Here is a 20,864-nt window from a genome sequence, read left to right on the forward strand (position 1 = left end):
GAAAAACTGAAAGCTATCCCTCTAAGAACAGGAACCAGACAAGGATGCCCACTGTCACCACTCCTATTTAACATAGTACTGGAAGTCCTAGCCAGAGCAATCAGGCAAGAGAAAGAAATAAAACGGATCCAAATTGGAAAGGAAGAAGTGAAACTGTCACTATTTGCAGATGACGTGATTTTATATATAGAAAACCCTAAAGAACCCACCAGAAAACTTTTAGAAGTAATAAACGAATACAGTAGAGTTGCAGGATACAAAATCAACATACAAAAATCAGTTGCATTTCTATACACTAACAGCGAAGTAGCAGAAAGAGAAATTAAGAATACAATCCCATTTACAATTGCAACAAAAAGAATAAAATACCTAGGAATAAACTTAACCAAAGAGGTGAAAGATCTGTACACCAAAAACTATAAAACATTGCTGAAAGAAATTGAAGAAGACACAAAGAAATGGAAAGATATTCCATGCTCTTGGATTGGAAGAATTAACATAGTTAAGATGTCCATACTTCCTAAAGCAATCTATAGATTCAATGCAATCCCCATCAAAGTTCCAACAACATTTTTCACAGAAATAGAACAAAGAATCCTGAAATTTATATGGAACAACAAAAGACCCCGAATAGCTAAAGGAATCCTGAGAAAAAAGGTATCAGACTCCCTGATTTCAAAATATACTACAAAGCTATAGTAACCAAAACAGCACGGTACTGGCACAAAAACAGACACACAGATCAATGGAATAGAATCGAAAGCCCAGAAATAAACCCACACATCTATGGACAGCTAATCTTTGACAAAGGAGCCAAGAACATACAATGGAGAAAAGAAAGTCTCTTCAACAAATGGTGTTGGGAAAACTGGATAGCCACATGCAAAAAAATGAAAGTAGACCCTTACCTTACACCATACACAAAAATTAACTCCAAATGGATTAAAGAGTTGAATGTAAGACCTGAAACTATGAAACTTCTAGAAGAAAACATAGGCAGTCCCCTCTTCAACATCGGTCTTAGCAACATATTTTCAAGCACCATGTCTGACGGGGCAAGAGAAACAATAGAAAAAATAAACAAATGGGACAACATCAAACTAAAAAGCTTCTGCACAGCAAAGGAAACCATCAACAAAACGAAAAGACAACCTAACAATTGGGAGAAGATATTTGCAAACCATACATCTGATAAGGGATTAATCTCCAAAATATATAAAGAACTCATGCATCTCAACAACAAAAAAACTACCAACCCAATTAAAAAATGGGCAAAAGACCTGAACAGACATTTCTCCAAAGAAGATATACAGATGGCCAACAGACACATGAAAAGATGTTCAAAATCATTAACTATCAGGGAAATGCAAATCAAAACTACAATGAGATAATCACCTCACGCCTGTCAGAATGGCTATAATTAACAAGACAGGAAACAATGTGTTGGAGAGGATGTGGAGAGAAGGGAACTCTCATACACTGCTGGTGGGAGTGCAAACTGGTGCAGCCACTATGGAAAACAGTATGGAGATTCCTCAAAAAATCAACGATAGAACTACCATATGATCCAGCTACTCCACTGCTGGGTATTTATCCAAAGAACTTGAAAACACCAATGCGTAAAGATACATGCACCCCTGTGTTCATTGCAGCGTTATTCACAATAGCCAAGACTTGGAAGCAACCTAAGTGCCCATCAAGGGACGAATGGATAAAGAAGATGTGGTTTATATACACAATGGAATACTACTCAGCCATAAGAAACGATGAAATCCAGCCATTTGTGACAACATGGATGGACTTTGAGGGTATTATGCAAAGTGAAATAAGTCAGAGGGAGAAGGTCAAATACTGTATGATTTCCTTCGTTAAGTAGTAGATAATAACAACAATAAACAAACACATAGAGACAGAGATTGGATTGGTGGTTACCAGAGGGGAAGGGGGGAGGGAGGAGGGTGAAAGGGATAATTTGGTACATGTGTGGTGATGGGTTGTAATTAGTATTTGGGTGGTGAACATGATGTCATCTATGCAGAAATAGAAGTATAATGATGTACACCTGAAATTTATACACTGTTATAAACCAATGTTACTGCAATAAACAAAAAATTAAAAAAAAAAAGGTATTTATGCTTTTCCTATTAGTTAAATGCCCAAACACAGACATTCAGTTTTTATTTTTTCTCCCTTTTCTTTTAAGGCACCTTAAGGCAGACAAATCAGAACCTTAGCATTAAAGTAAAATTAAACTGCCCTAAACTCTACCCTTTGCCCTCACCGTACTCTTTACAGCTCTTTTATGTGTGTGGATGTGTTGTCTCTGGTGCCTTTACTGAATAAATCTTCATTCTGTGCTTAATTGGAAATGTTCACAAAGCAAAATTGCAAATTATCTTTGCTATCATACTTTAAACAGACCAATTATTTGCTTTTCGCCCTGCAACTATGCATGGATAACATCTAAAATGTGTAAGGAGGGAAGCCTTTTGTCTCTCTAACGTCCATTTCCGAAGGCCTCGGCCTGCCCCTGGGGTGGTCACAGCGCATGGCTTACTCGTGGTCCCCTGGTTCCTCAGGAACTGCCTCTGACTTTTCCTCTGGCTCCTGCTGGCACGATAATCAGGGTCTCCACAGTGGCACTCTCTGTCCTTGTCGTGGAAGCCGCGAGAGTACAGGTTCCGCGTGCTCTGCCGGACGGCGAGCAGGTCGCTGGATCCTTTACACTTGTGAATGCGAAGCTTGCCAGACGTGTCCTCGAGGCACTGCCACTTCTGCAAAAGCCAACGAGAGAGCAGTTGACCGACCCCGATGCAGGTGGTTTTTATTAAGGACTGCTGCTTTAGTTTCTAGAAGCACTAGCAACACCATCACAGAGAAGGAACGAAGGCAGGCAAGCTTTTAAGTGAGACTGCAACAAGCTGACTCCTAGTTCTCTTAGTTATTCCTTTCACTGTGGGTAAATACAGATGACAACGAAATCACTGGAAATCAGAACTACCTCAATGACACGAGAGCCAAAAATTGATACATAAATCCTCAGCACCCAGACTAAACAGAGTCTTGAATGAAACATGTAAAAGCCCTTCATTCACCCAGCTACAGAGCACAGCTGTCAGAGCTGTTTTCACCAGACCCCTCTTTCGCTGGAAAAACAAACTTGGCTGCTTTGTTCTCTGCCCCTGAATTTCTAATGCGAGCCAGGGAAGAGCGGCCCATGAAGAAGAAAAAGATGAGCTGAATCTGAGCGCATCACAGGGCAAGCCAGCTTTCACACGCCCCAGACATTAGCAGAGGTGTCAGGTTTTCTCTGAGCCTTTTCTTATCCTTCTCCAAACACCACACACCCAGAAGAGCAAGCTGCTCCCTAGGAGAAATCGTTCACCTTCCCAAGAGACACGCATGGGGAGCTGGCATCGGGTTCTCCTGTTTGAGCCTTCTACCAAGCCTGCTACAGATACTGCAGCTCAATTCTAGATCAATACGACACAGCATCAGGTCTTGCTGTCCTGCCATGCTGCTCGGGTATCAATCTGGCTGAAATAATAGCGCTTCCCTTGGGGTCATTTAATGGGATCCTCCACATCTTACTTAAAGACCTAATAACCTTCCTTTTACTTTTTATTTTCGCCTTGCTCCCTCCCTAGAACATTAATTTGGGAAGCAGGAAGAATATTGACCTTAGTTTTAATTTGACCACAGTTGTTACAACATGTTATATTGTAGTGTCATCAAACTTTTGTCTTTTTCCTTCCATATGTGAGTACCTCCTGTGTACAATTATTTATTGATGCTTTTCTTTAAATGGACAGATTTCTAAACTGTGGCTAAAGCAATAATACTTGTAAAATTATGGGTTCGTTGTGTCAGTTATACATTTTCAAATATATATTAAAATAAATAAAAAATTATTACATAAAAGATGTTCTTTCACATCTCTTTATGCATCATATTACGCACCACATAAAATTATCTCGCCACAACCCCTGTTGTACCTGTACCATACTTCGGGTTATATCTTTTTTTTTTTTTTTTTGTGAGGAAGATTGGCCCTGAGCTAACATCTGCCAATCCTTCTCTTTTTGCTGAGGAAGACTGGCTCTGGGCTAACATCCATGCCCATCTTCCTCTACTTTATATGGGACACCGCCACAGCATGGCTTGACAAGTGGTGTGATGGCACGTGCCCGGGATTCGAACCGGCGAACCCGAGGCCGCCACAGCGGAGCGCACGCACTTAACCGCTTGCGCCAACAGGCCGGCCCCTTCCAGTTATATCCTGATTTCAAAGTAAAGTTTGATCAAGTAGCCCAGATGGCTTTGTCAGCAGATAAATGACACTCGTGTACAAAATGGTGTGACACCATTCACAAGGGACCAAGATGCAGAGTCACACTTTGTTTTTTCTTAATGGAGTCATATGCCTTCCATAAGTGCTGAATTACCACTGAGTTCCCAAATCCCAGATATACAGCACTTGTTCTATGCTCTTGCTTTAGCCGCCATACACTCTTGGTGCTACTGAATTTGGTTATTTCAAGCCACATCAGGTTATAACCTTCTTTTGGGGCTTGGCCAGAATATCGTGAATGTTCAGCATCTCCATCCAGAGAAGCAGGCTCAAGAGACAAGGCAACTAACTACCTATTTACAAAGCCGTGAAAAAGCAACACAAACAAGAATAGGCTAAGGACTGAGTTAGAGATGATGTAACTAAAAAAAACCCCATGAAGTCAACTTGATGAGGCACATGGGAGTTGTGTCAGATCAGTGGTTCTCCAGCTTGGTTGGACACTGGGATTTTCAAAAGCTCGCCTGGTGATTCTAACGCACAACTGGGGTTAAGAACAATTGCTTTAGATTCGCAACCGGTTACCAGAACTCTTTGCAGCTGGATCTTGTGGGGGCGGGGGGGTAGAAGGGATATATTTAGGTCCAAGCAGCTCAGACGGATGAATCTTTTTGAGGGATGTATGTTTTTGGGTGTGGGTGTGAAAAGGAAGCTGCGTCTAGAAATGTACTGATGCAACCAGGTGAGACAATAACTACAGTTGAACAGATAAACACTACCAGCTTGTGTATACCAGCAGGACTATGTGCTGTACTTAAGAGTCACCAGTTCTCTTCACTCTCTCTCCACAGTTAGGTGACAAGTGACAGAACTTAATCTTTGTAAACTCTTAGCAGAAAACTGCAGGTGGCCTGTTCCATGGTTCTGCCATTCAATGTGGAGACTGGTGATTTTCAAGCCTGGGTTTGTGGGACTCCCAGACATGTCTGATTAACTTGAGGAGGTGCCATGAAATTCACAAATAAGTTCTCAGGAACTGATACCCAACTCCATTAAGAAATAATGATATGCCGTATAGAATTCTTGCTGATGAAAAGTATTGCACAAATGAAGATTAACCTTTCATAGTTCCAAAACGTCTGGAAATCAGTGGTGCTTGAGTATCTGTCTATATCTGTATCTGTTTTAAATCTAAATGGTTTAAGACATCCATCCTCCCGAGTAATCGCTACCTCAAGCATTCAAAAACTAAGAATTGACTACTTAATGCCTATAGTAGCAAAAGAAATGGCCAGTGGATTCATAATTCACAGCCAAGTAGAAGCTTAAGAAGTGCTCTATTTTCTATCAGACAGAAAAATGTGGCTAATTTATTCTTGAAAAATAATAGACTTATGTCTTTTGTGATTCCAATTTGTATCAACTTTAGTACAAACAGTAGTTTTTCAAACACACAACTACAGTGAAAACCTTCCTTAGTTTTATAACCACAGTGCATTAAAAAAATTCTATTTTTTTTTTTTGGCTGGAAGAGTTGAGGGTACAAGTAGATTCCTGTAGAACACAAAGTGTAGGTAGAATTTTTTGTGACTTGGTCTATTTGGAATCCAACCTGCATTTTCCATTAGCCAAATTCCTTGCTGATGTACTATGGGATAGAGATGAAGAGAAAGGGTGTTTCCTTCCCGAAGAGTTGAATTTAACCAAGCCTGAGGTCTGGCATTGTCCTTGGCACTGATGACCAAATATACATATATATATATGCATGGATATGTACACGCATGCACACACACATATACCCACATGCACCACATATATACACATACCTACACACGATCTTGTAGAAAACAAGAGCCACTGACAAAAATACCAATTATTTTCTATAGCAGGGACCCTTTGAACAAGTCATAGACCCTATTATATAGAGTAGCTAGAGGCTTTCAAAAACTTCTTAGCAGCAAGCATACCAGGAATTTTAATGAAATGTAATTACCACACATTTGCCACAGTCATTTTAGTGTTCGATATCATGACAATTTTTATGGCTGAGCAATAAAACCTTGAAATAGCTGAAACTAAAATGGTCATCTCACTTAAGAGAGTTTATAGAGGCAGGTGAAGAAAGAGAATTTTTAAAGAATTACTCTGAAACTCATGCTGCGAGCCATTTAAATGGTCAACATAACGAGAAGGGATGATTTTGCATTGCAGAAGAGTTTCAGGAATCAGATCAAAGCATGAATTCAGGCGAGGCACCTGCTAATGGAACGTGGAGTCAGCCTAAGACACAAGCTTTATTAAACAAGTGCCCTTGCAGAAATATAGATGTCATACTGTCCCACTTTTATCTCTCTTGAAGTTTATCGGTAAATCAGTTAATTGCCAGATCCAATTGTCTCCGTCTGCTCTGACCACTCACCCCTTCTGTAAATTCCTTTCCTGCTTTGTGAGACCAGATCATCTCAATTCTCCTCCTGCCTCTCTGACTTATTAGTCTGTACCAATAATTTAGCACACATTCATTCCACCAATATTTCTGCACACCTCCTGCGAGCGAGGTGCCAGATAAAATTATTTAAATAGTTTCTTAAGTTATTATTCCATTTTAACCTTTTCAACTACACTGAAACTTGAAATTAAGGGCAACAACCATGTCTCATACGCCTTAATCATTCCCTGCTGTTAGCTCAGCATCAGATCACCCTGTTTAGTAATTATGTCTAGTTTTTGATGGATTTCGATGGATTATATATACCTGTATGTAAATGACACCTGATGAAGAAAAGCAGGCTGGCTATTTTGGTACAAGGATTCACGTGTGCAGCTGGTTTGGTGGGATCAAACCTAATAAGAAATAAGTCAAATGCCTTTCAAACAATTCCATACAACACCATCTTTACCACCATCATTATCATCATCTGTTGAACTTTTACTTGATGCCAGGTACTGGTTTAGAGCACTTTATATAAATGTATCCATTTAATCTTCACAACAACCTAAAGCGCTGCCATAGTTCATTTATTGGAGGAGGATTGTGTAGTAGTGAATACCATCTATGTTCTGCCTGGGACTTGGGAATGTCTTTTATACCCATATTGATGTGGCTTAATGGAAAAAGTCTGGACTTTCAAGCTAGAAAAGCCTGGATTTGAATATCAGCTTTATCACATTCCTATGTGGCCGTGAGCAAGTCAGCTACACAATCTAAGCTTTTGCAGGGTCATAAGCATTATCGATAACATACAGGAGGAATTCGGCACATGGTAGGTCCTCAACAAAGGCAGCTGCTATTATTATTATTATTATTCCCCAAACACACACACACACACATACAGTTTATTACTTACAGAATTTGATCTAATGCAAATTTGATGAAAGCCAGCCATTTTTAATGGAGATAAGTATTGGGTTAGGGATCTGAAGACCTCAATTTTAATTTTCTTTTGCTGCAAACTCTATGGCCTTGAGCAAACTGCAGAATCTCTTTGTTCTTTCAGATTCCACATCTGGTAAAATAATACTTGTGCCTCCTGGCCTCAAGGATATGTCATGAGAATAAATTGTTGAGTGTTTTCAGAGTTCTGAGGAAAAGATGCACTATATGAATCAAGAGCTGTACCATTATAATTGACCTTTAAAAATGGTTATCCAATCCCTGGGCAAGTTCATGTTTCCTGGCTGTAAATTGTATATAACATAGTACTTATTTTTTAGTGGGGAGACTGTGGCTTTGAATCACACAGATCTCAATTCAGACTTGTCACCCTTCTACCTGTGTGACTTTCGTCAAGTTACTTTCCCATCTGAGCTTCAGTCTCTTCATATATAAAGTGGGCATAATATCTCTTTTATAGAATAGTTTTCAGGTGTCAAATGTGCTATGTAAAATGCCCAGCACAATAGGAGATGATGATAGAACTATGGTTACTTCCCTTTCCTGAAATAACCACTAGATAATCATGATAGTTTCCATATTTTGAATTGCATATATTCCTCAGATTGGTTAAGAATGTCCCATATTCTGATTTATACTGACTTATGCCCATTTTCATGAGTGAGAAACAAAAACTTTAGCTACAATCTTTTCAAAGGTTGCAAAGAAAAGCTTAATTTTACACACACAAACACACAGATTAGTTCGCCATCATTATATGTCTTATTACGTGGTTTTGGTCAAAATGCAGATCAAATCATGTTCTCCGAAAGGTAACAACCATACAGTAATTTTCTGATAATCTGATTATTCTTTACGCTGGTACCAATATCATGAAAAGCAGTTACTTGCAGGTGGACGTGTGTTTAGAACTTTCATCTCGACACTGGGGAATACAAACAGATCACAGAAACATCCTTGTTCAAATTCCTAATTAGCTCAAGCCGCTGTCAAATTTTCTTACAAATATGAAATAGAGTTACTTCTGAGGAGACTTATCTCCCGTTTTCTTTCTTTTTTTTTAAATACTCAAGGTATTCTTTTTTTTTTGAATTTTATTTATTTTTATTTTTTTCCCCAAAGCCCCAGTAGACAGTTGTATGTCATTGCTGCACATCCTTCTAGTTGCTGTATGTGGGACGCGGCCTCAGCATGGCCGGAGAAGCGGTGCGTCGGTGCGCGCCTGGGATCCGAACCCGGGCGGCCAGCAGCGAAGCGCGCGCACTTAACGGCTAAGCCACGGGGTCGGCCCTCTCCCGTTTTCTTTGAGCCGGGGTGAGATGGGATAGGGAGGCAATGTGGAAAGGAAAGAGAAGCAGAAGAGAGAGGAAATGTTTCCCCTTTTAGATTTTAATCTGGATAATGATTTGTGAAAATCAATGTTGGAACGTTGGAAGAAGTACGGTTCTTGCAGTTCAGGGAAAATAAAATCGGTCAACTGACCTCGGCTAATGAGCGACAGCCAGCACTTGTTGGGTGCATGTTTTGTGCCAGGTCCTGTTCCAGATGCTTAGTATATTTAACTCATATAATCTGTACAGCAACCCTCTGAGGCAGCTACTATTATTATGCCCATTTTACAGATGAAAAACTGAGGCTGAGTTAGGTCAAGTAACTTACCCATGGCCACATACCAAGAAAGCAGAGGATCCAGGATGCAATCCCAATTGTTCAAGACACCAATAAAAAAGGAGAATGGTTTGGGGAAGAGTGTGAGGCTTCAGGTAGGCCTCCGCTGAGGGGATAGCATTTGGGAAGGCAGAGGCAACAACTTACATCCAGATAAAATATTGTGTTTAAGAGACAGGGAGGAGGGGAACCTGACCAGGGCGGGCCACGTTGGGGAGTAGTGGGAAACGAGATAGTATATTAAATAGGATGGGGCCACACTATGGAGTTTATGAATAGTGTCTGTCCTCATGTTTGTCTGTTTCTGACTTATTTGGAATACCATTAAATATGGTTTGGCGGTTAACCCTGTGGTTTGTATTTTGAAAAATGCACAGCAGCCAAAATATCTAAGTAAATGCACAAGTGTTCAGACACGTCCTTCAGTGCAGGTTGAAGAGAGGAGGAGGTGAGGTTTAGAGGCTGAGCCGTCCATACTGGGGCCCCAGGCAGACGAGAGTTCAGCCAGAGGATGGCACCGGGGCTCAGTCTTTCTGGCCCTACCCTCCGGAATCAGGAGAGCCAGGGGGAAATGCCTCTGAGCCACGCTGTGATTTTAACCAGGGCTCAGCGAGTTTCTGGAACCAGGCCGTCAGCTTCCGGCAAGCTAATACTTCTAGCCAGATCTTGCTGGTAAATGTCTTTTTATTCCTGCTCTGAAGCTAGTCACAAAGGGTCGGAGGAATCTATGGTCAGAGGGATAATTTTTGGATGAGAACATAGATCCTGGAGCTAAACCAGTGTACACTCAACAGGCTACATTCTAATTTCCTTTGCTTGATGCTCGGGTCCTTTCGGAATGTTAAACAAATCTTTGATTTTATATTGTTACACTAGTAGGAAGGCAAACTAAATTGCAAAGATGCTGGAATTTAACAACTCAGCCAAAGGACATGACATATGCTCTATATAAAAACAAGCTGCATTTTCCTCCTAAATGACAGAGCATATATAAAATGTCCTTTCAAGTTGAATGCCCAGGGAATTTTTTTTATTTTAAAAATTATTTTTCTAGTTTTATTGAGAAACAATTCGCAGGAATTTCTCTTTTAGGTAACTCCGATTTAAGTAGTCAATATCTATACTTAGAAAAAGAAAAAAAAAAAAAAAAACACGAATAATGCTCACCCGACATGAATAGCTCTCAATCTTGGCTGCTCACAGGAATCACCCACCAGCTTGGAAAAAACCACTGATACCTGGGTCCCACACCCGGGGGTTCTCACTTAATTTCTCTGGAGTGGGACTTGAACATCAGCATTTCTAAAGCTACTTATGTGATTTAAAGAGCAGTCATGGTTGAGAACCACTGCCCCGGACGCTGTGAGTGAGTCCTACACCCATGGCTTCAGCCAGAAAAATGCCATTTACAATTTATAATAAAGGGAAAAATCTATTGTCTTACATTTTTTGCAGAGGCAGCATGTTCTGGGGAAGAAAAGATTGAACATGAAGCAAAGAGATGCAGGTTCTGACTGTGGGTTTGTAGCTTAAGTTTTCTGGATCTAAATTTCCTTATTAGGAAAATGATATCATTCAACTAGAAGATTTCTAAGACTCTCTCCAACTTGCTCTGATTTGAGGCCTATGGTTCTTAACCCTGTTAAAAAATACAGATGCCCTGGTCTCACCTCCAGATATTTAAATCTGATTGGTCTGGGGTAAGGCTGTGCATCAGTGGTTTCAAAAGCTGCCCAGGTGATTCTAACGTGCAGCCTGAATTGAGCATCACTCATCTACGTTCTCTGTGGAACGAAAGTCTTTTCAGATAGAAGCTGCGATTTGCATATGAGTGTGCCTTTGTGTGTGTAGTGTGTCTGTACATAAATGTGCTTGGGGTGTAATGCCAGCTGAAAGAGTGGTGGGAATTCACACTCAGCCTCGTATTAATTCAGGGACACAGAAGTAATGCAAACACATATGTCCATGCTGTCTTAATTAGTCCCTGCTGGTTGTTCTGTTCACATAGTGGAGGAGTGATGCCAAATGTCTGGGATTCCAGCCCATTTTAATTCCCTGTTGGCTTCATAGGAATGAAAACAACAGGTAATAATAACAACACCCAACCCTCGCACACTGCTTTACAGCTCATCTAGCACTTTACATATATGATATCACTTTATCCTCACAAGACTGAGACTGATTTTCTCCATTTTAGAGATAGAAAACCTGAGACTCAGGAGACATTAAGCATTTTGTCCAAGAACACACAACTAAAAATTAGTGGATGTCAATAGTCTAACCCAAATCTTTTGATTTCAAATTCCTCTTTCCTTCATTTACTCCTGCACCCAATATTGACCCTACCAAACAACCCTTAGGTGACCAGGCACAGGAGTGTGGTGGGAGGGGGGCATACACTATCTCTTTGGGGACTAGGAGTGAAGAGAATGGGGCTAATAGTGCTGATTTTTCCTTTACATCCCAGGGAAGCTCAAATCAAAGAAAAGACTGTGTTGCCTTTGCACGAGGACAGTTAACCTTGGTTAGAGGAAGAGACGCAGGTGTGAAATTAACGTCAGGAGATTCCAAGCAAGTTACTTAGCCATCCCCTTGATCCTGAACAATACAATCTCATTATTCCACACGTTTGTTTTCTTTTTTTAAAGTCAGTGATACTGTAACTAAAAAGAGAATCTTCAGAGCAGCCAGATAGAAAGAACAAAAAGCCGAAATATAAAGATTCTATAGAACACAACTAAGCTATCAGGTGTGACCTACAGGTTCGATAACTACCTTGAAGAGGCTCAAAATTGTCTCAAAGTTCTCAGATTCTTAAACTGTGGTTTGACCACCACTTACAAAAGAAATCACCATCAGGGCACAGTCTAATTCTTTGTTCCCCTAATCCAGGCACTGCTAAAAGAGATTGTTGCTAACGTTCTCATATATGCATGTGATAGATTCTAATTTCAGACTGTTTCACAAGAAAATAAAGCACCAGAGGAAAATTCTAGAGAGCCAGCTTTATAGCATTACATGGGGGCAAAACAAGTTTAGAAAAAAATGAAGAAGCAAAGTTTTTAACATAGTTAGCATCCAGCGCATGAGTGAAGAGTTGTGCCAGAAGACAATAATAATAGAGTTTAAGCTACATTTGCCCTTTAGGACATATATTAAAATTTCAGTGCAAGCCATATGGAGAAGTTTGCAAAACTGTATACTAAAAGCTAGGCAGTGTATCTTATTCTCACGTGGTTATAATGCTCGCCACTTAGGGGGCTAACATCGTAACAATCTCTCCAATTTGCATAAGATATATTTAACACTGAACATTTCCAACTCCTGAATAGAAGTAAATTAGTCTATTGAGGCTGATTCATAAAAATAATTTTAGAGCTACAAAATAATTCTGAGGTTTTAGTCATAATAATACTTAGAGCTTCCATAAGAAGGATTTGAAGATTTCAAATTAAAATATAATGAATAGGTCTAAGCTTCTCCACGAAACACTTGAAAATTAAGACTTACTAGAATGCCATGAAGGCCTGGTTTTATCCCTTCCTTCAACAACTCTGTCTCCCCACCTTTTTCTATTTCAAAGGAATCCTTGAGTACAAAAAGGCAAGAGGAAATACAGAGAGTACGAGGATCAAGTTGTTTGTTATGAATGTCTATTCAATAAGCTAGATACCATATAATAAGAGTCGAATAAATGAGGGCATTTTAATAATAACTGGGTTATCCATTTCATGTGTCTGATATCTTGAACTGGTGTTGGCTAGTTACGTGGACATCTAGAGGTCAGATAAGTTAAAAAAAGATTCACAAAAGATTTAAACCTCTCTTCGCCTAGATAATGTAACTTACCTTGGAAGGCAGCAAGTGGCCAGAGCTTTTGTTTTTTCTTCTTGGTGAGGAAGATTGGCCCTGAGCTAACATCTGTGTCAATCTTCCTCTACTTTGCATGTGGGATGCTGCCACAGCATGGTTTGATGACCTGTGTGTAGCTCTGCATCCAGGATCTGAACCTGTGAACCCTGGGCCGCCAAAGTGGAGAGTGAGAACTTAACCACCACACCATTGGGCCAGCCCCCTGGCCTGAGTTTTTGAATCAGGCAACTCATCTGGATCCCAGCCCTGCCACTCACCAGCTGCCCATTTGTAAAATGGGGATGACAGTGCCCATCTCACTGGACGGATGTGAGGATTAAATTGAGCTAATACATATAAACCTCCATGTACAGTGCCTTATATAAGACAAATGCTCAATCAATATTATTTTTCACTTGTCTTCAATTTTGTTCTAAGTTGCAATGACTTAGGCAGAAATTCAGTTCCTCTGTCATTACGAGAGAGCATTTCTCTTAGCCGGTATAGATTTCAACAAAGAGTGTATAAAATAATTTGTGTTCACATGTTCTCACTTTCCTTAAAAACGGGTCTGTATTAATTCATCACATGGTATTTCTTCAGTTTTTATTGATAAAAGTTGGTCTTCTGGGTAGCCTTGAATTCTATAGGAAATTTTCTGTTAATGAAAAGGATTCATTCCAATGAAATATTTGATGTCAGGAATTTTGTGAGCAGAGGGAGAAACAATAAACAAACAGAATACAGTTTCCCCTTTCACTCCCCAACCTTGGCCATGGATTCTGTCCTCCTCTCTGGGTTAGATGACATCTGACTTTAGTCCAGGAGGAGAAGACCCCATCTTGTCTCTTGGGGCAGTTCACTCCCCAGGGTCTCAGCATTCACCCATCTTGACTAAGCAGCCTCTCAACCCTTCTTGATGACCAGTTATGAGGAGCCCAGGGATGGTGCCTTCTTCTCAGATAGAACCAGTCTCTGATCTTTCTAACCTGGTTACTCATTTCATGCATCTGATATCTTTAACTGGCATTGGCTAATTGGGTGGACATCTAGAACTCTCTGAGAGCACCATCTCTCTCTCTCTCTCTCTCTTTTTTTTCTTTTTTTTTTGGTGAGGAATATTGGCCCTGAGCTAATATCCTTTGCCAATCTTCCTCTTTTTGCTCAAGGAAGATTGTCCCTGAGCTAACATCTATGCCAATCTTCCTCTATTTTGTATGTGGGACACCGCCACAGCATGGCTCGATGAGCAGTGTGTAGGTTGGTGCCCGGGATCTGAACCTGCAAACCCCGGGCTGCTAAAGCAGAGTGCGCAAACTCAACCACTACGCCACTGGGCTGCCCTAGCACCATCTTCTGTAACTAGAGGGAGCCCAAGCAGTGATGAGGAGGCCAAGTTGGACCAGGCAGACAATTCTGTCACAGTGAGCACTCCATGATCACCATGAAAAGCTTATTTATACCCAAATGTACATTATTTTATATGCTGAAAATTAGAAACAGAGAAACACGTGAGTGGTGGTGAGGAAAAGCTGTGTCACTCACCTGCCCAGGTTGTTCACAGGCTGTCTGGTACCTGGCCTGCTGGCACAGCTCTTTGACCCTCTCATATTTGGGCAAGTGATTTGATTGCTGGATATTCTTACTGGATTCTTCCTTCTTACGTAGAAATTTCCTTTGACAGAAAGGGAAAAATTTCTTCTGTGAGAAGTAATCTGAACTACCTTCCCTGCGACTTGCCTGTTCTCTTTTTCTTCCCTGTCACATGACCCCACATTCTTCAAACAGCAAGAAATAGATGTTAAGGCTCTGTCCACAGGAGTTCAACGTTTGATGAGTCCTTCGTCAAAATTACAAGCTAGTACTATGAAGACAAGAAGTCAGGATAGGAAGAGTCCTTTTCCCCAAAGGCATTAATGTCAAAACTTTGGGCATAAACGTTTAGCTTTACAGGCTCAAAGTTCTTTTTGTTAAAAAGCAGTTATATAAATGCTTTTCTCTCTCTCAAAGTATGTTTGGAGGAAAACAAAGACAATAAGCATTATTAATCAAAAGGGGAAACTCAGAAGTCACTATGGAAATTAATACAATCTCATATATTTGTACATTTAAAACAAGGAAAGGCACATAAAAAAAAAGAAGTAGAAAGATGCCAGGCAGGACTTGGGAGGGATGGTTGAGAAAGTCAATTGACTTGTTTGATTAGGAACCAAGGCTGAGAAATGCAACAGTAAACCCATAGCCATGTAAGGGCTTTGGTCCCATCTTAGGAGAATTTATTCTTTGCAATTCTGATGCAACAATCATTGCTCTGCCAGCCAGCGAAGAATGAGTAGCAAACCATTCAGTCTTGTGACTAGGCTTACGAAATCTGCATGCTTAGTAAACCAAAATAAGGGGAAAAAAACTACTCAGCAGGGAGAGCTGCCCACTAGGACTGGTTCCCAGAAGCACCCCAGGAACCAATAAATTACCCTCTTTCCACGAGGAATGTATCACGCCAAATTTTGGCCTTCTTGTTTGTTCGAAACCTGAAAGCAAAATAATAATATTTACTGTTGGCATCCGGACGTTTTTCCAAACGGATCTGTGCTAAGAGTTTATTGAAAGAAACACCTCTCACTTCCCGCAGACCATGACTGCATCTCCATCAATACGCCGTTCACAAACAGCCGAGAAATGCTCAGCTTGGGTTGATCCTCATGGGCAGAGCCTATTTTGCCTCCACTTCTCTCAGCCCCTGGCTGGCTCTGCGAGCCGGTGTGCTTGGGGCTGGCTGAGGGACAGAAAATTGACGCACCTGTTACCTGGCCTTTCCGGGTCCAGAAGTTTGAGGACAGACTTGCCGTCCACATCGGGAGGCGTGTCAAGCCCAGCGATATCCAGGATCGTAGGGGCCAGATCGATGTTTAAAACGATCTGTGGGACTCTGCAAAGGGACAGATGGTTACACTCCAGACCCAACACCAGTGGGGGGTGGCACTTAAGGCCACTTTCTTCATGCTGTGACTCATTGGCTTTCCACGATTCTCCCCCTCTCAACTAGTCGCCTAAAGATGGGTAGTTGCATTTGCCCAAGTGGCTGAGTGGTCAACAACAATGTCACAGAGCAAGATTAACTCACTCTCACAGGGGTCGGGCTGGAGAGACGCCTATACCCCTGAGCTCTCACAAATTGTGGCCTGATATACGGTTTCTGTAGGATGTATACTTTCCTCTAAAGCCCGATAGTCCATAACTCCTCTGTTGAACTCCTCTGTTGAACTAGGGCTTTAAAATCAACCTTCTAAAAAAGAACACAGGGTTTTCATAGTTGAATCCAACCCATGCTACCTAGTCTTGCAAACATAAAGCCTTCTAACTCTAGATCTGACAATTCCCAGGGTGTTTCTAATGATCTGAAGAGACACAAGAGCATTCTTCAAAGAAAATCTTCTCATTGCCATTGCTTTCTCCCCAGGATGTAGTGTAATGCAGCAGCAGGTGGGCACACGGATGAGACTCAGAATATCTGGGTTCCAGGCCCCGACGCTGCTACTTCCAGGATCGGGGATTCTGAGAGAGGCATTTACACCGTCTGTTGAGCTTCTTCATTGTTAAATAGGGGGTCCAGGTCAGATGCTCTTTAAGGGCTATTCCAGCTTTTGAATTCTACTTGCACTCTTTTCTTTCACTCTTTTCTTGATTGTTTCATGTACACGATCTCATTTTATAGAAAACATTCTGCTGTGATTGGCAGGGCATATGAAGCCCATCTTATCATGGGAAAACAGAGATACAAAGGGATGCAGTGAACTGCCTAAGGTGACAGAAATAGAACTCCAGTCCTTCAGGCTTCTTTTCTTTTAAAAGAAAATCACGCTGGGGGCCGGCCCCGTGGCTTAGCGGTTAAGTGCGCACGCTCCGCTACTGGCGGCCCGGGTTCGGATCCCGGGCGCGCACCGACGCACCGCTTCTCCGGCCATGCTGAGGCCGCGTCCCACATACAGCAACTAGAAGGACGTGCAACTATGACATACAACTATCTACTGGGGCTTTGGGGAGAAAAAGGAGGAGGATTGGCAATAGATGTTAGCTCAGGGTTGGTCTCTCTCAAGCAAAAAGAGGAGGATTGGCATGGATGTTAGCTCAGGGCTGATCTTCCTCACAGAAAAACAAAAAAAGCTTTTCAAATTTAATTTTCTTTTTAAAAAATTTTTCTTAGTAATAATTAAAAAAAAAAATGAAGAGAATGGCACTGATTGTTTTTAAAAAAAGACAGTGTATCTCTGATTCAAAGAAGGTAAGGATGATGTTCCTGAAGATCATATCCCGTGTCTGTGTACACAGGCGCATGTGACATGAATTTTGGTCCATTTGAGAGAATTAATCATTGATACAGTTATTTTTCCTTTCTCTTTAAATAGTACACTTTAGGTCATTTAACATGCGGTGGTAGGGTGGGGAGGTGAAGGTTTTCATCTTCTAAATTACCAAATTCTAAATTCTAATTCTAAATTCTAAATTCAAATTCTAAATTACCTACATACATCCTTTTTTTTTTTTTTTTAATTTTATTTATTTATCTATTTTTCCCCCAAAGCCCCAGTAGATAGCTGTATGTCATAGCTGCACATCCTTCTAGTTGCTGTATGTGGGACGCAGCCTCAGCATGGCCGGAGAAGCGGTGTATCGGTGTGCGCCCAGGATCCAAACTCTGGGCCGCCAGCAGCGGAGCGCACGCACTTAACCGCTAAGCCACCGGGCTGGCCCTACATACATCCTTTTTTGTTTTGGATGAAAGGAAACCAGACACTGAGATTGGTAATCGAATTATCTCAGACGTACATGAGCTACAACAGCTGCGTGTTGCCAACAGGAATACGTACATTGATCCTGGTTCCACACTCGGACCACGAATGAAGAAAGGCACACGGATATCAAAGTCATATGGCATGGATTTCCCCTTGACCAGTCCAAACTGCCCAATATGGTACCCGTGGTCGGCAGTATAAATGATGTAAGTGTTCTCCAGCTCCCTTGTTTCCACAAGCATATTATACAGCTGAAATACAGCACAGACACAAGTCAGAAGCAATCTTGATGGCGTAAGAGAACAAGAGTGTTGCCATAATTTCCCCCAAATCTTTTTTCCCATTATTTTTAAAAGGCACGAGTTGCTTCAATAAGGCCAACAAACATGAACACTATCCACATTTTCTAGTTGCTTACAATCCTGGAGGGAAAAAGTCTAAAGACACAGTAGAAATGTAACTTTTCTGAATCTGGTACATTCTCCTTAAAGGTTTTGTTCACCTATTTAGGAAAAAAACCCATAAAACGGACCTCCACCACCAAACTTATAGGTTTTGCTTTGAAAAATCCATTTTTAAAGCAAATTTTAATATCATCACTCTTATATCTAGTTATCAAGGGTTAACAACAGGCTGCTTCTGAGCCTGATAGGGAGGTCTTGCTTGGCTTATATTATGTTTTAAAATTCAGGAAATTTCAAATAAAATTTTTGTATTTCTGGCTTCTTTTAAAAAGTCAGAAGACCTGATGATACTGGATCCACATTTCTACATGGCAAAAATCAGTTGGAGCTGAGCAGTTACTCCTTGCTTTAGATGGGGCACTTAATTTCAAGTTCGCCACGATCTCCACCATTCTCTATTGTCTTATACTGGACTTGCTTTACATTATTTGCTTAATTCCTGAAGAAAGTATTTGTGGGTATAGCCCTTGATTTATGATGTTTTGATTTTGATTTCCTCTTTGCCACTGGTTTCATGTGAACCAAGCCTGGAGAGGTAGACAGAAGGGGGATAATATAAGGGAGAAATGATAAAGTCACGAACACATACATGCTCTTAAAATGAAAAACAAAACAAAGCAACAACAAAACAGGCTTGGAAAGAATGGCTCTACACACGGGAAGCTGGACCAAAACCTATCAGTGAGGCAAGATCACGTGCTCACCCTTTCCACAGAATCATCCACTGACATCAAAGTCTGGAGCCGTTTGCGGTGTAGAACATTTGTAAACTCCATGTGGATGGGCAGCATGGGTCCCGTGTACTGCATAATCCAGTGTTTATCCATATTTGGTGCATAGTTATAACTAGGAGTTCTGAAAATATCCAGAAAGGAGTATTATCTTTCAGTCCTTTAGAGAAATATCTCAAGTTAAAGGTTGTGAAATGAATAATCATTTAAGATAATTTAGCCACTGCTAAAGTATTTTTCTCTCCCATATATCTTCTCTCTGTGCTTATAAGAAGATCTGAAGTCTTCACCACCCCAAACAACACACATCCTTCAAAGGTATACGGATTCAAATTTATAAAACCAAAATCGGCAGCTAAAAATGTAATCAGGGCAAGTTCATTTGGGTTCATTGAATAAAATGTGTAAAAATATATCAAGATGATTATGGTTATGTTACAAATCTACAGATAAAACTCAGTAATGTAGAAGGGAATGTTCTCATGGTGATGTTAACTCATAAAATTTTATTGCTAATTAGGCTATTACATATAGTCACAAATATGTTATGTGGAATGATGGTGAATCATAATTTCAACATTTTTTCTGTTGAATTTATTAGAGTATTTTATTGATTACTTATATATCTAGTCTTTATGAGTTTTTCTCATTCCTAACCTTGTGTATAGATACCATTAATTTACTTGGATTTTCTGGAATTATAACCAAGTCTACTTCTGCAATATATATGTTTACCAATAAAGCTATTCATTTTATAGACAAATCAATATAGGTGCAAGGCATAATTTTTGTTAACCACAAGGAAGTGGGTCCTATTGTTCATGGACAGGTCGATTCAAGCCTATATTTAATCTATTGCAGAGATCCAAGTGGTGTCCCATACATTCTGTTGGGAACCCACAAAATGTGTCACCTTCCCTTTGAAGTCTTACCCAACTCCCTCAAACATTAGATGCTGACACCTCATGATCCCAAAATACATAACTATGCTAGAGCAATTCTCACACTAAGAATTATAATTATATTTATATTATAAACAAATATACTTGTTTATATTTCACCTTTCCACCAGACTATAATGTACTTGAACCTTCTCCTTAGATGTTATTAAGCATAGAGACGTTGGATAATATTAAAAACTTAGTATTTACCATATGTCAGGTATTGTGCTAAGTTTTTTATATACATTAATTCACTTAATTATCTCAGCCGTTCCAGGAAATAGGTTTATCATTCTCGTTTTACAGCTGAGAAAATGGAGGCCTAGCAAAGTGAAATAACTTCCTGAGATTAACAAAGTTAGCAGGTGGTAGAACCAGGACTTGATTCCAAAGCCCATGTGCTTAAATAAAATGAAAGAAAAGAGAAGTGAGGGGGCTTCCTACATCTGACATCGCTTTTAACATGAACCATAACTTTACAAATAGCCAGTCTCACAGAACAAGCAACGGTCTATGTTGATTGAGAAATTTGATAACCAGTCTGTTCTGGGAGGATCCTATCAGTGAAAGATTGTGGATAATGATGACTGAGGGTGTCCCCATGCCATCATCTGTATTATAAAACCAGAGAAGCAATCGGTCACTGCGAGCCCAGTGAATTCAGGAGCCTTGACGTCATACACCACCAGTTCCGTTGTGGTGCACATTTTCGATGGGGTAAACTAGGAGC

The 20,864-nt window shown here is 40.5% G+C and overlaps 1 protein-coding gene across 9 annotated transcripts in view; it reads right to left on the reverse strand.

The window, feature by feature from the left end:
• SULF1 (sulfatase 1) overlaps positions 1 to 20,864 on the reverse strand; it is a 181,420-nt gene that overhangs the window by 35,315 nt on the left and 125,241 nt on the right. For 8 of the 9 annotated variants that reach the window (XM_087420466.1, XM_087420467.1, XM_087420461.1 and 5 more), the window contains 6 exons: positions 19,167 to 19,317; positions 18,074 to 18,249; positions 16,006 to 16,134; positions 15,680 to 15,736; positions 14,751 to 14,880; positions 2,558 to 2,774 (listed from right to left, as the gene is read on the reverse strand). In XM_087420466.1, the coding sequence (XP_087276592.1) occupies positions 2,558 to 2,774; positions 14,751 to 14,880; positions 15,680 to 15,736; positions 16,006 to 16,134; positions 18,074 to 18,249; positions 19,167 to 19,317 (860 nt within the window). Of the gene's footprint in view, positions 1 to 2,557; positions 2,775 to 14,750; positions 14,881 to 15,675; positions 15,737 to 16,005; positions 16,135 to 18,073; positions 18,250 to 19,166; positions 19,318 to 20,864 lie in introns of those variants that run through there. The other variant, XM_087420469.1, reaches the window with a different exon arrangement.

Source organism: Ceratotherium simum, chromosome 31 (genome assembly GCF_057802395.1).
Source record: "Ceratotherium simum simum isolate JZ-2026a chromosome 31, ASM5780239v1, whole genome shotgun sequence".
NCBI lineage: Eukaryota > Metazoa > Chordata > Mammalia > Perissodactyla > Rhinocerotidae > Ceratotherium > Ceratotherium simum.